Raw genomic sequence first — 16466 nt, 5'->3', positions numbered from 1 at the left:
TAAGCTAGACGGACACAGACAGGATACAGTCAAGAACATCCTTTTATTCAATCAAGTAAAGGTGTTGCTCTTTTCAAACTGTGTTTTTTTTCTTATTATGGAAAAGAAACTGTAATTAACACATGCATTTCACCATGGGCTCTGGGAGGTGTCTCTCTGAGGCGGGGCGGGGGTGGGTGGGTGCTCTTCCGAAGGGGCTGGGAGGGAGGGGCGCTCTTAGGCGTGTGGTGTGGGGGCAGGCCAGAGGGGAGGGGTTAGGCCAGCCATGGGGCTCAGTCTACACGTCACTAAAACACCGCCCAGCGCCCTACAAAACGTGTTCAAAACAAACAAACCCCCAAGGAAAATAAAACCATGGATTGGCCAGGCACAGGGTCAGACTGAGCTCTCTGTGACTCCCTCTCTCTTTCTCTCTGGTGCAGGGGCAGATACTGCCCCCCCTTCCCCCCCCCCAACAAAACACACACCACACTCTGCTCTGTGCAACCTGTTCATCTCTTTGATATGGCTTCTCAACTGTGGCGCTTTCACTTGTCAAGGCTTAATTGATAATACTGCTGCTGGCTTCACTCGCTTTGATGAAGAAAAAATAAAATAAAAACTTGCATATTTTTTGTTTTGTTTGTTTTGCAGGAAACAAGGAATAGGCTCTGGCATCAAGCCTGCACTTGATTTTGCTGGTGGAATTCCAAGGGGCTCGCCTTGAGACACCTACATCTACTGGATAGTGTGCTGTACAGCTTTTGGAACCATATCACTTTGGTCAATGTGTCGTTCGTTCACTGTGAATTTAGAATGGCGGTGAATTGATACAATATTGTGAAGCGATGTGTTGTTAACGTGCTTTTATATGATTGTACTAAATGCGAGCCTTTCAGTCTCTTCCCTGCTCTGGAACCAGTCCGTTAATAAGGTGCTTAAGAGTCATTTCAGTTACATTTTTCCCCCATGTTTTTTTTTTTGTTCTTTTTTCTTTTTTTAAATAGCTGGTCTCATTCAACCACTAGAAAGGTGCATAATTGACGGTCTCACTGCAGCGTCTTACTGCTGTCTAAGATAACGCAATAACAATGAAAAAAAAAAGAAGCAAATCCAAATTCAATTATAAAAAAATAAATAGATAGAAACAAGAATTACAAACAAACCTGCCTATGCTAGCAGCCCCACTGGCCATCTCCCTCGCCCCAGTCAGAGGGAGGTTCCTATGAGTGCGTCGCCCCGCCCCCAACACCACAGTGGATGATTGATTTGTCATTGATTGCACCCCAAAAAAAAAACAAAAAAAACAAAAACACTTTGTGCCCCCGTGACCGCCGCCCCCCTGGCCTCAGCACTGCCCAGAGCCCAGCGGTGTAACTTGTTCACTTACATTAGCTGTTGAATGGAGAAGCTGAAGAGATGGGTATGGTAATACAATGTGAAGCGTACAGACAAGAATAACATGTGAGCTAACTGCATTCTGCTCAGACAAAAAAAATTGCGTATTCTTTTTTTTTTTTTTACCCCTCCGTTCAGAGAAAGGGATAAAGGAGACGTGTGGGGGGAGGGTACGCGGCTACAGACTACTCCAGTGTCCAAGATAGACAGAAGACAAGATACAGAGGAAGAGAAGCAAGACAGAAATTACCTTTTTTTGGCTTTTTTTTTTTGAATTTTTTTTTTGCTTTTTTTATTTTCTTAATTATTCATCAATAAAAAGAGGAACTAAATCACACCAATTTCCTTTAGTACTATGTATACTGCTTTGAAAAGCTCGAAGAAGAGAGGAAGAGAAATAAGTGGATATAGAAGAAGTATGAAGGAGGGGACTTTTTTTGTTTATTATTATTATTTTTTTTAGCTTTTGAGAGACGGGCACTCAGGATTACAAGATGGAATCTGTGAACAAAAGGCACTTTTTAGGGACAACCTTTAAGATGCTCTGAGTCTATTAACACTACATCACCAAACAAATATTTAGAATCATTTACAGTGGGAGATTTCAGGGAGTTGGGTGGGGTGGGGTGTGTGTGTGTGTGTGTATGTGTGTGTGGAGGGGAAAGGGGGAGGGGGTTCACGTTGATATTGAATTTATGACTGACAGCACCCTCAAATTCCCTCTCACAGTTTGCTTTGAGAGACAGGAATCTACTAGTCAATTACACCTACTAAAGAAGAAAATAAATCAATTACACAATACAGCTCCTGTCTCGCCAAACAAGACACATTCAACACTTTTCTTTTTTAAATGGGGAAACCATACTAGTGCATCTCCCAGATTGGGGAAGATCTTGTCTTTGTCCAATGTTATGATCCCTTGTGTTGGGACAGTGTCTTTACGATGTGCCCCACAAGCTGGATAACAAGATGAAATAGTCTGGAGAGACTTTACAAAAGGATGGCTGGTGGTGATCTAATATCAGCCACCCGCGTAACGTAGCCACAGTGCGCTGCCGCTGCCTGGCGCTTCCCCCAGGAGCTCCCCTCATGCTATGGTGTCAAGGTTGGGGGAAAAATGCCTTTTGTCACAACAACCTTTTCATACAATGAACCCCTCCCCCCCTCGGTAAATACAAAAAGAGAAATAGAATAATGCATGTTTTTCCTAAAATTTGTTTTATGATAACACTTAATTTTGTTTATTATTATTATGATTTATGTATAATAGAGTTTGAATGTACTTTATTCTGTAGAAAGCACCAGTTCATAGTTGATATATAGTTTATGTTTTGCAAAATTGTTCCTTCAGCCCTCCCACATTTTGAAAACAAATCATTACAAATGTTTTTTTCATAAAAAAAGCGATAAAGGAAAAACAAAAACAAAAAAGGAAATTAAAAACAATTTCCCCAAACTTACAAAGACTGGGATTTTTCTCTCTCTCTCCGCCCTCGTATTTAGAGTCCCGGAGCACGTGGACTTGAAAACAAAAAAACAGAGGGTTTTCCCTCTTTTCTCTTGACACCCTCAAACAGTCTCTAACAGACAAACACAATTCCTCTACCAAGGCATTGCACATGGCTCAATCAACATACATCATTTAGTTTCAATAACAATACTTCCCATCAAAACAAGAAAGAAAAACCAACATCTAATTTATCCTCAACTACATTATCATTTACTGTTGTTATCTATGTATCTATTGTTTTTGCCATGGATTTTTGTGTGTTTTTTTTTGCTATTTAATGCAAGTGTGGGTTCAGGGACTGGTACTTGAGCTCAAATCAGCGGTTTTTGAGATGCATCCTATGACTGTGCGATGCACGCCATGCTTCAAAAAATAACTAGACTGCCACAGAGCTTATCTTGCAAATAAAAAAATGTATATATCTATAAATATATATGTGTATTATATATAAAGATGCTTGCGATTATCTAGTGAGCTGTCGCCGTTTTCCTCTCCCGACATAAAATTTCACCATTCACTATAGCTTATATATGTGAGAAAAAGAACCTGAATTCATGTTGGACAAATTGCATAATGGGAATAGAGAGGCACTTCCATAGATTAGAAAAGAAATCACCGTAGCCATGGTGAGTGTGAACGCAGCAGAGCTAGGTCTCTCTACGAAGCTGATGAGATGGTCGCCAGTCGGCTGGCCAACTATGTTTGTTTCCCTGCAGTGAAGAACATGGCCAGGCAGTCCAGTTATTTTGTGAGGTTGGGTGGGGTGATTTTAATTGATTTTCTGTCTTTTTTTTTTTTTTTTTACTTCAGAAATCATTTAATCCAAGTGAAAATACACGGGGTAATGGCGGGGGGGGGGGGGGGTTGGGGGGGGGGGGTTTGATATACAATGATTAAAAACCATAAAAGGCCTCCTCAGATTGTCTATATTTAAGACTTCCCTTTGAAATTCAATCTGGCACGGGGGGCTGTGTGTGCATGAAGAGTGAGTGCTCCCAATACATTTTGAGTGTGTTGAAGAAGTGGCGTTCTGTGCTCTACAAGTGTGTGTCCGTCCCAGTAAGTCGTCCATAGATTTGAATGGGTGGTGAGCTGTCAACTGACTCCATTGATTTGAACGGGTGGTGAGCTGTCAACTAACAAAGTGGTGGTCCTTCTAATCCGTTCTACAAAAGCAACGCGTCTCACAAGGTTGGCTGGCATGATCACTTTAGTGCAGTTTTGATCTGTAAGGGCTCATTGAGTCACACACGGTTTAGTCAAAATCGCTGGTTTGCGTAGGGGGGGGGGGGGGGGGGGGGAGGGTGGGAGTTCCTGATCATGTGGACCAAAATGGCCGCCCGGGTTTGACCCTTCTCTCTCGCTAGCCTCTGGGGGCCCTCCTCCCCTCGCCAAAGACAGACAGATATGTCACATATTCATTTTGCTCCGCAGCATGGCTCTCTCCGCTCTTGGAGCAGCGGCCTTCTGGGAGTGTAAACAACAGGGTAAACGTCAGGGAGACAGAAGGAAGAGCAGCTCGCTCTCTTTCTCTGGGTCCCATCTTCAGCAACCTTACCTCCTTGGTTCTGTTTTCTTCTTGTACAACTACCTCACACCTGGCCTAACATCACCACCACCAGCCAACACCACCACCCACCTCACCTGGCTCAAACAAGTAGGCTAGTTGCAAATCGTGTTTTTTTTTACTTTTTCTTGAGCCACACAGAGCGCCAGACCGCTGTGGGTTACCGCATCTGAACGGCTAAGATGGTGACAGGTCAAGTTGTCAATCCCAGAAAAGTACATCAAATACTTTCCTGTGATTGTCTCAACCGCATTGCATCATCCCGTGCGGCAGACACACACCCGTCTGGCACCTGAGAAGGCAAAAGCAAACGATTACAAAGTGTTTGCATAATAGTGTTTGATCCAGGTCAGCCACCCACTGTTTCCACATCCCACTTCTTCCTGCTGTGTTTTCTCTATAAGGTGCTGTCATTCAAATACAAAACAATTATAAAATAGTACAAATTCAAAGGAATAAATTCAAATAAGAGAAGACACACGAGATAACAAAATCATGAATCTACATTACAAAAGGGGGCAAAGGGGGGAACCAATCGCGCGGCCGTCTATTTTGGTGGTGGTGAAAATGGTCAGTATTGAAGAGGATTTTGCTCAATGTACTTTTCAGTTGTTCATGTTGGTTTGGGTATCTACGGTAATCAAATGGATCATTTACTAGGCTTGTGTGCATAGAAAAAAACTGAAAACATGATGTACAATAAGACCACCTATCGATTACAATCTAAACAGTGAGACTGAGCCACAGTGTGTGTGTTTGTGTTTCAAAATCAAACTCAACACTAATTGTATCGTTGCTGTGGTCATGGCACAGATTGTGTGATCTTTGTGATTGGGGTTCCTGGGCGTGTGTTGGGGTTCCTGGGTGTGTGGGGGCTTGCTGTGCTGGGGTGTGTGATCTTTGTGATTGGAGTTGCTGGGTGTGTGTTGGGGTTCCTGGGTGTCCTGGGTGTGGGGGCTTGTTGTTCCTGGGTGTGTGTTGGGGGGCCTGCGTGTGTGTTGGGGGTCCTGCGTGTGGGGGCTTGCTGTGCTGGGGTGTGTGACGGTGAGCGGAGGCCAACAAAGCTGTTGAACCGAACTGAACGATGGGGCTTGAGGCCACGTGAAGGCTTCTTGTACCATGGTTTTTCCCTTTAAAACTCATAATAGCAAGCCTGGTTTACCTCCCATGCCTTGTAGGTAAATAGTGCACATCATAAGATTAGTGTTAATTGATTCAGCTTGTAGTGCAACCTTTATAATCAAGATATGTTTTGGCATGGTCTCGCTCTAGTTAGTAGTTAAGGGGTGAGGGGTCTTTATCAAGTCAATGGTTGTTCAGAAGGAGAGAAACATTGGTCAATTTTGGAGACGTTTGCGTTGGTTTTGGGGTGATGACAGACATCACAGTAGTGATGACAGACATCACATTAGTATGGACTGCAGCGTTCATTTGGAAACCAAATTGTTGTCTTTGCTTTATCGGGGTGTGGCTTGATTGCTGGTCAGGCGTCGAAGCTTAACTTTTAATTTCTAAGTTCACGCCGTTGCGTTGACCTGTTTGTTAGCGTGTATGTGTCGTCGTGGAAACCTGACGGTCAGACAGTTGATTTCCTTAGCCATTCATTGCACAATGCTATCCTCATGACATAGAAGAAGTTGACCGTCTTTTCCCCCCCCTCCCTCGTCGGGCTCCTCTTGTGTTGCTGTGTGTTGCTGCTGGTTCACTGCTTTCAGGAGAGATGTCTGCTGCTCGCGGCTGCTCGTCCTCCTACCCTTCTTCATCATGACCTGCCATCCTCTGGTCCATCCATCCATGCTTCAAACGGGGCTTTCCCTCTTACTGGGCAAGTGAGTCCAGAGTTCCTCTAAAAGCGTCATGCTGCTGAGATGTCCTGGCTGCGTTGGTTATATTTGAGACTAGGTGAGACATACTGTAAGGGCCGGCCCGGTGGGTTGGTTGGAGGGCAATTATCCTGTGGGTTGTTTCTCTGTTTTTTCTATTTCTGATTGTAAAGAAAGAATTCTATAGTTGCTGGTTTGCGCACAGGTCTTGTCAGAGGAACCAAGACTGGAAGAGAAGAAAGAGACAAAGGGGGGTGTCAGAACCAGTTATACTGTATGTGAGTAAATACGCAGGTGAAACATGCACCGTGTTGACTTTTGGCCACTAGAGGTTCATACACATCCCAAAGAAAAGCACACAAAAAACACAGATTTCTGGGCTACTAGCCCGGCTATTCCCATTCATTCAGTGTGTTTCTGTGGTGATGTACAGTATGTCATGAATGGCTACTAATGGCCAAGCAGCAGCAGCAGCAGGAGGATAGCAGTCTGGTGCTCCCTGTTGCTCTTGCAGTCTTGGGATTGGGTTCCTCCCGCTCAGTGTGAGCAGGGAGCAGAACTGGGTCAGTGTGGCTGGTGTTGGCTGGCCTGCCTGGCCCGCACGATCTGCCACTGTGGGCTAATGTGCCAACATTCTGCAAGTCAAGCCTTGGAAACGACTCCAGGCCTCCAGGGAAGAAGCCTTTTGTTTGGTTTGACTCTAACAGGTCGCTTGAATACCCCCCTTCTGCCTCCTGCCCTCCTCAGCTACCCCGCTCCCCTGGGCACTGTCCCAGCAGCCCCCGGGCTTTGTAACTTTTCCCTTCTTAGTTACTCTCTCTCTCTCTCTCTGTGTATGCTCTTACACACACACACACACACACACACACACACACACACAGACACACACACACGCACACACACACAATCCATCTATCTCCCACTAAATCCTTGGCAGTGGAGAGTGACCACCCTCTTTTCTTTCGAGCAAACCCCTTCTCAAATTCAAGATCAACTGGCTATGACATCATGTCTGGTTGCCGGGGGTGACGAGACGGCCGGGACGTGACTTCTCCGAGGGCCGAAACTCTGTCGCTCTGTTCCCTCCGTTTCCCTGCTTCTCTTCCTGCCCTGTCATTATCTCCTTTCCTCTTTGGGTGCAGTGTCTCCCTTTTGCCACTAGAGGGCACATGGAGCCCGCTGTTTGTCAGTGTGTGAGAAGTTTGTCTCCGGCTTGTCCCATAGCCACCACACTTCTGACAAGGCCTTTGTCTATTAGTCTGTCCATTTTTTTTAGTAGATCATTATGCTTACAGTGTCATTTTCTGAGCGGCACATGCAACCAATTAATGCTCCGCTGTATATTTTGGTTGTGCCTGGGAAAGTAAAACCATACTGCTGCAGACGTTCTCTCCCTCCGAGGCATTGAGCATTAGGGAACGTGTGTATAAAAACAAACACAAGGGGATCTGAGGAGAGGAACTCAATTATTTTACAATGAGTCAACCAGATTCACATTTTTTATTAAGGGTATTAAGTTAATAGGGTGGAAAAGAAGAGAAGCACTCGGAGTGGAGGGTTAGTTCAAATCGGGCCAGTCGGTCGCGTTAAAAACGAGAAGAAGAAAAACCGAGCGGGCGAGAGAAAAGCGAGGGAGGAAAGGAGATATAGGGGAGAAAGGAAAAAGAGCGCAGGGCGGAGGGGCAGAAAGGAGAGAGGGAAACGTGGAGAAGAGGGGAGAGAGAAAGTGCGAGAATGGAGGGCAGAGCAACAAGGGAGGGATCAGCAGAGCAGTTTCAGATGGTTTCCATGTGTTGAGCTGAGCTGAGCTGAGCTGAGCTGGCTCCAGGCGGGTGTGGTTGGACACTAATGAGAAAAGTGCTGTGGGTAATGGAGGAGGCATATGAACGAGACGCAGTGTGGTGAGGGGAAGGAAGGAGAGGGTGAGAGAGAGAGCGGAGAGAGAGAGAGAGAGAGAGCGGAGAGAGAGAGACAGTGTGGTGAGGGGAAGGAAGGAGAGGGTGAGAGAGAGAGCAGAGAGAGAGAGAGACAGTGTGGTGAGGGGAAGGAAGGAGAGGGTGAGAGAGAGAGAGAGAGAGACAGTGTGGTGAGAGGAAGGAAGGAGAGGGTGAGAGAGAGAGCAGAGAGAGAGAGACAGTGTGGTGAGGGGAAGGAAGGAGAGGGTGAGAGAGAGAGAGAGAGAGAGAGACAGTGTGGTGAGAGGAAGGAAGGAGAGGGTGAGAGAGAGAGAGCGGAGAGAGAGAGAGAGACACAGTGTGGTGAGGGGAAGGAAGGAGAGGGTGAGAGAGAGAGAGTGGAGAGAGAGAGAGACAGTGTGGTGAGGGGAAGGAAGGAGAGGGTGAGAGAGAGAGAGAGAGAGAGAGACAGTGTGGTGAGGGGAAGGAAGGAGAGGGTGAGAGAGAGAGAGAGAGAGAGAGAGACCGTGTGGTGAGGGGAAGGAAGGAGAGGGTGAGAGAGAGAGAGAGAGAGAGAGAGAGAGACCGTGTGGTGAGGGGAAGGAAGGAGAGGGTGAGAGAGAGAGAGCGGAGAGAGAGAGAGAGAGAGACAGTGTGGTGAGGGGAAGGAAGGAGAGGGTGAGAGAGAGAGAGAGAGAGAGACAGTGTGGTGAGGGGAAGGAAGGAGAGGGTGAGAGAGAGAGCGGAGAGAGAGAGACAGTGTGGTGAGGGGAAGGAAGGAGAGGGTGAGAGAGAGAGAGAGAGAGAGACAGTGTGGTGAGGGGAAGGAAGGAGAGGGTGAGAGAGAGAGAGAGAGAGAGAGAGAGAGAGACAGTGTGGTGAGGGGAAGGAAGGAGAGGGTGAGAGAGAGAGAGAGAGAGAGAGAGAGAGACCGTGTGGTGAGGGGAAGGAAGGAGAGGGTGAGAGAGAGAGAGTGGAGAGAGAGAGAGACAGTGTGGTGAGGGGAAGGAAGGAGAGGGTGAGAGAGAGAGAGTGGAGAGAGAGAGAGACAGTGTGGTGAGGGGAAGGAAGGAGAGGGTGAGAGAGAGAGAGAGAGAGAGAGAGACAGTGTGGTGAGGGGAAGGAAGGAGAGGGTGAGAGAGAGAGAGAGAGAGAGAGAGACAGTGTGGTGAGGGGAAGGAAGGAGAGGGTGAGAGAGAGAGAGAGAGAGAGAGAGAGACCGTGTGGTGAGGGGAAGGAAGGAGAGGGTGAGAGAGAGAGAGAGAGAGAGAGAGAGACCGTGTGGTGAGGGGAAGGAAGGAGAGGGTGAGAGAGAGAGAGCGGAGAGAGAGAGAGAGAGAGACAGTGTGGTGAGGGGAAGGAAGGAGAGGGTGAGAGAGAGAGAGAGAGAGACAGTGTGGTGAGGGGAAGGAAGGAGAGGGTGAGAGAGAGAGCGGAGAGAGAGAGACAGTGTGGTGAGGGGAAGGAAGGAGAGGGTGAGAGAGAGAGCAGAGAGAGAGACAGTGTGGTGAGGGGAAGGAAGGAGAGGGCGAGAGAGAGAGCGGAGAGAGAGAGACAGTGTGGTGAGGGGAAGGAAGGAGAGGGTGAGAGAGAGAGAGAGAGAGAGAGAGAGACAGTGTGGTGAGGGGAAGGAAGGAGAGGGGGAGAGAGAGCGGAGAGAGAGAGAGACAGTGTGGTGAGGGGAAGGAAAGAGAGGGGGAGAGAGAGCGGAGAGAGAGAGAGACAGTGTGGTGAGGGGAAGGAAGGAGAGGGGGAGAGAGAGCGGAGAGAGAGAGAGACAGTGTGGTGAGGGGAAGGAAGGAGAGGGGGAGAGAGAGCGGAGAGAGAGAGAGACAGTGTGGTGAGGGGAAGGAAGGAGAGGGTGAGAGAGAGAGAGCGGAGAGAGAGAGACAGTGTGGTGAGGGGAAGGAAGGAGAGGGTGAGAGAGAGAGAGAGAGACACATGGTGAGGGGAAGGAAGGAGAGGGTGTGAGAGAGAGAGAGAGCGGAGAGAGAGAGACAGTGTGGTGAGGGGAAGGAAGGAGAGGGTGAGAGAGAGAGCAGAGAGAGAGAGAAAATAAGAGGCAGAGATATAGAGAGAATGAATGAGAGGGAGGGAGAACAGAGTGGGACAAAGCTAACGAGAGGGAGGGGGGAGTTAAGGCAAGAGGTAGCGAGAAAAGGCAGTGAGGGAGAAGCCCTGCTGCCTGAAGGGGAGGCATATGTGCCAAATAAACAGGGAGAGGGCAGTTGAGCACATATGGTAAAGCACATGTACAGTAAAGCACACACAGTACAGTAAAGCACACAGTACAGTAAAGCACACACGTACAGTAAAGCACACACGTACAGTACAGCACACACAGTACAGTAAAGCACACGTACAGTAAAGCACACACACAGTACAGTAAAGCACACGTACAGTAAAGCACACACATTACAGTAAAGCACACACAGTACAGTAAAGCACACACACAGTACAGTAAAGCACACGTACAGTAAAGCACACACACAGTACAGTAAAGCACACGTACAGTAAAGCACACACAGTACAGTAAAGCACACGTACAGTAAAGCACACACACAGTACAGTAAAGCACACACAGTACAGTAAAGCACACACACAGTACAGTAAAGCACACGTACAGTAAAGCACACACACAGTACAGTAAAGCACACGTACAGTAAAGCACACACATTACAGTAAAGCACACACAGTACAGTAAAGCACACACACAGTACAGTAAAGCACACACAGTACAGTAAAGCACACACAGTACAGTAAAGCACACACACAGTACAGTAAAGCACACGTACAGTAAAGCACACGTACAGTAAAGCACACATACAGTAAAGCACACACGTACAGTAAAGCACACACAGTACAGTAAAGCACACACAGTACAGTAAAGCACACAGTACAGTAAAGCACACACAGTACAGTAAAGCACACACAGTACAGTAAAGCACACACAGTACAGTAAAGCACACACAGTACAGTAAAGCACACACAGTACAGTAAAGCACACGTACAGTAAAGCACACGTACAGTAAAGCACACGTACAGTAAAGCACACATACAGTAAAGCACACACGTACAGTAAAGCACACACAGTACAGTAAAGCACACACAGTACAGTAAAGCACACAGTACAGTAAAGCACACACAGTACAGTAAAGCACACACAGTACAGTAAAGCACACGTACAGTAAAGCACACACAGTACAGTAAAGCACACGTACAGTAAAGCACACACAGTACAGTAAAGCACACGTACAGTAAAGCACACACAGTACAGTAAAGCACACGTACAGTAAAGCACACACGTACAGTAAAGCACACACAGTACAGTAAAGCACACACATACAGTAAAGCACACACATACAGTAAAGCACACACAGTACAGTAAAGCACACACAGTACAGTAAAGCACACACGTACAGTAAAGCACACGTACAGTAAAGCACACACAGTACAGTAAAGCACACGTACAGTAAAGCACACACGTACAGTAAAGCACACACAGTACAGTAAAGCACACACGTACAGTAAAGCACACACATACAGTAAAGCACACACAGTACAGTAAAGCACACGTACAGTAAAGCACACACGTACAGTAAAGCACACACAGTACAGTAAAGCACACACAGTACAGTAAAGCACACAGTACAGTAAAGCACACAGTACAGTAAAGCACACACATACAGTAAAGCACACACATACAGTAAAGCACACACAGTACAGTAAAGCACACACATACAGTAAAGCACACAGTACAGTAAAGCACACACATACAGTAAAGCACACACATACAGTAAAGCACACATGTACAGTAAAGCACACAGTACAGTAAAGCACACACGTACAGTAAAGCACACGTACAGTAAAGCACACACAGTACAGTAAAGCACACGTACAGTAAAGCACACACAGTACAGTAAAGCACACACAGTACAGTAAAGCACACACAGTACAGTAAAGCACACGTACAGTAAAGCACACACGTACAGTAAAGCACACACGTACAGTAAAGCACACACAGTACAGTAAAGCACACGTACAGTAAAGCACACACAGTACAGTAAAGCACACACACATACAGTAAAGCACACACAGTACAGTAAAGCACACACAGTACAGTAAAGCACACGTACAGTAAAGCACACACGTACAGTAAAGCACACACGTACAGTAAAGCACACACAGTACAGTAAAGCACACGTACAGTAAAGCACACACAGTACAGTAAAGCACACACACATACAGTAAAGCACACGTACAGTAAAGCACACACACATACAGTAAAGCACACGTACAGTACAGCACACACGTACAGTAGAGCACACACACAGTACAGTAAAGCACACACAGTACAGTAAAGCACACAGTACAGTAAAGCACACACAGTACAGTAAAGCACACACGTACAGTAAAGCACACACGTACAGTAAAGCACACACGTACAGTAAAGCACACACGTACAGTAAAGCACACACAGTACAGTAAAGCACACACAGTACAGTAAAGCACACGTACAGTACAGCACACACAGTACAGTAAAGCACACACAGTACAGTAAAGCACACACAGTACAGTAAAGCACACACAGTACAGTAAAGCACACACAGTACAGTAAAGCACACGTACAGTACAGCACACACAGTACAGTAAAGCACACACAGTACAGTAAAGCACACACAGTACAGTAAAGCACACACAGTACAGTAAAGCACACGTACAGTACAGCACACACAGTACAGTAAAGCACACACAGTACAGTAAAGCACACACAGTACAGTAAAGCACATGTACAGTACAGCACACACAGTACAGTAAAGCACACACAGTACAGTAAAGCACACACAGTACAGTAAAGCACACGTACAGTACAGCACACACAGTACAGTAAAGCACACACAGTACAGTAAAGCACACACAGTACAGTAAAGCACATGTACAGTACAGCACACACAGTACAGTAAAGCACACACAGTACAGTAAAGCACACACACAGTACAGTAAAGCACATGTACAGTACAGTAAAGCACACACATATAGTAAAGCACACAGTACAGTAAAGCACTGCGGGTGGAACGAGAGCAGAGTCAGAGGAAGCGGCAGCATGTTCTTAGGGAGTGAGGGAATAAGAAATATTTTGGCACGCAGCCACGCAGCCGAAGAAAGTTTCCTGTGTTCGACCAATAATCACAATGAAAACAGACAAGTTTCCTTTGCACACATGCTAGCTTGCTCTCACTTTCACACACCACTCAGACACAAAGCTTATTGTATAGCCCGACAGTTGTTGGGCCGGTTGACACAAGGCAGAGGATGCATACCTGTGTCTGCTGACGAGGCAGAGGATGCATACCTGTGTCTGCTGACGAGGCAGAGGACGCATACCTGTGTCTGCTGCATACCTGTGTCTGCTGTGTACCTGTGTCTGCTGCATACCTGTGTCTGCTGTGTACCTGTGTCTGCTGCATACCTGTGTCTGCTGCGTACCTGTGTCTGTTGTGTACCTGTGTCTGTTGTGTACCTGTGTCTGTTGTGTACCTGTGTCTGTTGTGTACCTGTGTCTGTTGTGTACCTGTGTCTGTTGTGTACCTGTGTCTGTTGTGTACCTGTGTCTGCTGTCTACCTGTGTCGTGTGTACCTGTGTCTGCTGTGTACCTGTGTCTGCTGTGTACCTGTGTCTGCTGTGTACCTGTGTCTGCTGTGTACCTGTGTCTGCTGTGTACCTGTGTCTGCTGTGTACCTGTGTCTGCTGCGTACCTGTGTCTGCTGCGGGATGTTCAGAAAGTTGTTGTCCCGTGATCCGATGCCGACAAACCTGTTGGGAGCTGTGGCGCCTGGCGTGGAGTATGCTACACAAACAGAAAGAGAGCAGACAATCCAGTAATGAAACCTCCTGTAGCATCTCAACATGTGATAAGATGCAACACTTCTTCCTCCGTGACCATGACAGTAGATGATTTTGGCGAATACGTATACAATGCATACGTGCGTTTTAGTCTTTCTGGAAATACTGCTTTATCTCATTAAGGTCATCAAAATCCTATAGAGAGGTATGCCAAACTTCGCCATGTAAACTTCGATCTCCCCGAGCGGCAAGTTAAATCCCACGGATGAACTCGTCGGAATTGAGCGCAGCAGGATCCTGACATTGAGGATCAGTCAGGGACATTTCAAACCCATCGGCATCAAAGTCTCTAACAAATTTAGGGCAGTTTGAAGTTCCCTACGGACTCCAACATGAAGGCAGTCACATGTTCCCTACGGACTCCAACATGAAGGCAGTCACATGCACTCCTGCAAACATGGCACAGGATTGGCTTGAGGATTGTGACGACATTTGCATAATATGTGAGTCTGTTTGTGTGCGAGAAAGAGAGAGAGACAACAAGAGAGACAGAGGAGAAGAAAGAACGAGCATTTCTGTGTGTAAATTAGTGGCATGGACATATACAGTATACATCCATGTCTTTTTAAGAATCAGTGACATACATAAGACATAAAAGACTTTGAGACACTGACTGGGGGTTGAAAAAACAAATCAACACTAAAATTGAAGGTAAGCTAAAAGAAAAAAGAAGAAAAAAAGAAAATAGCACGTGCTCCGTCCAGTGCCCCTCATATCACAGGTGAGAAACACAAACCTATTGTGAGAAAAGCCACATGTTTGGACAGACTCCCATCTGTGATACACTTCTTCAGCCTGAACAACCCCCCACTGACTCTGCCTAACCTAATGAACAAGGACCAAACAAACAACCACCAGCATCTAGGCCTGCAGCTCCAAAATCAAAAGAAGCGGAAATAAGTTCAACTAAAAAGTGTCAAGAACGAATCAAAATATTGCTTTGATGTCTCAAATTCTTTTGAGCAGAGAAACTGGGGTGTCATCTTTTGGAGTCCACCTTAAAATAAACTGCCCTAAATTTGTGCCCTGCACAAACAAGAAGTAACTGATCAAATTATCCTCGAGATTTCAGAAGGCTTCTCATGGGGGGCCTGCTGGTGAGTCCAGCAGGATGAAGAAAAAAAAAAAAGGATTTAAAAAGGAGAAGGAACCAGGGTGGTGATGTGGCTTCAATGACACACAGGAGAAACACGGGCGTTGGAGAACGGCGCTCGTGTCCCTCAACAAGTAGGACCACTTACGCTGACGGAGTGAGTCAGTGGGCCTAATACAGAACCCTGAGGAACCCCACAGGAGTCCGTTATGAAGGACATCTCTCACCAAATCTCTGGTGGCCTTGCTGTTTAACCTACTTATACGCATGGGCTCCATGCTATTTGTGGCTTCGATAGCCTTCCAAGGGTTAACAGAGGTGAGATGTTGGATACACAGGAGCAATGATGGCACGCAGTTGGTGGAAGACACATGGCAGGGGTCATTTCACTGGAGGGGGGTGGGGGTTCTCGCATGTTTGTTTTTTGTTTTTTGTTTGGTTCTGATTGCGGTCTCTGCGGGGTCACTTACACGGAGATGTGGGCGAGTGGAGTCCGCCATCAGGGGGCGTGCTGCTGGGTTTAGAGTCGGGCATAGGGAGGGGCACTGGGCGGGCCACTGGGGGAGGTGGAGGCAGCAAGAAGGAGCCTGGCATTTTGCTCTGGCCGCTCCCGTTTGGCTGCAGACAACACAAACAGGGTCAGGAGGGCGACAAGTGACAAAGCCGCAGACACGGAATGAGAGAGGATGCAGCTCGGGAGGCCAGGTCCAAAAACACATCCATGACGGAGGGAGTGGCAATGGTGGAAGGAGGAGGAGGAGGAGGAGGAGGAGGAAGAGGAGGAGGAGGAGGTGGAAACAGCAACCAAAGGAATGATGTGTGTGCACTGCATCTTTTATGGAGGTGTAAAAAATAATAATCACCACAGGGTTTGGTAGGAGTGGGGCTGGAGCTTGAGGAAAGGGGTTGAGGGGGTCCCACAAGGGTGGTCCGTGGTGGGTGGAGGAGGAGGAGGGGAGTGAGCGAATTACTGGTTGGGTTCGTCCATAACATGGCAACAAATCAAAACCATGGGAGAATACTCGTCTACACAAGCACGACAACACCGACAATACCAGCACCAAACAACCCAACCCCAACTGAAACACTCAAGAACAGAAACACAATGACACGAGACGGAACACGTATGCTTGACTGAAGTGTGCTGTGATTGGTTGACTTTCGTGCTGATGGTTATAACTTCTGAGGGGGTGGGCGGAGCAAAACAGAATAAAAAGGGGGAACGTCGGGGTCTGAAACGGAAAAACGGCAAAATGACATCGACAAGAGACAATACAAAGATTTGTAGAGCAACTG

General features: G+C 46.9%; 1 protein-coding gene across 7 annotated transcripts in view; it reads right to left on the bottom strand.

The window, feature by feature from the left end:
• Positions 1-892: 892 nt before the first annotated feature.
• The window catches only part of nfixb (nuclear factor I/Xb), a 206946-nt gene continuing 191372 nt past the window's right edge, over positions 893-16466 (bottom strand). For 5 of the 7 annotated variants that reach the window (XM_083650290.1, XM_083650293.1, XM_083650291.1 and 2 more), the window contains 2 exons: positions 13930-14021; positions 893-6503 (listed from right to left, as the gene is read on the bottom strand). In XM_083650290.1, the coding sequence (XP_083506416.1) occupies positions 13950-14021 (72 nt within the window). In that variant the 3' untranslated portion in view covers positions 893-6503; positions 13930-13949. Of the gene's footprint in view, positions 6504-13929; positions 14022-15640; positions 15789-16466 lie in introns of all 7 variants that reach the window. The other 2 variants (XR_014553305.1, XM_083650295.1) reach the window with 2 other exon arrangements.

The sequence above is a fragment of the Poromitra crassiceps genome, assembly GCF_964638095.1.
Source record: "Poromitra crassiceps genome assembly, chromosome: 13".
NCBI lineage: Eukaryota > Metazoa > Chordata > Actinopteri > Beryciformes > Melamphaidae > Poromitra > Poromitra crassiceps.
The sequence above is the reverse complement of the archived record's forward strand: the minus strand, read 5'-3'. Positions and strand labels throughout refer to the sequence as shown.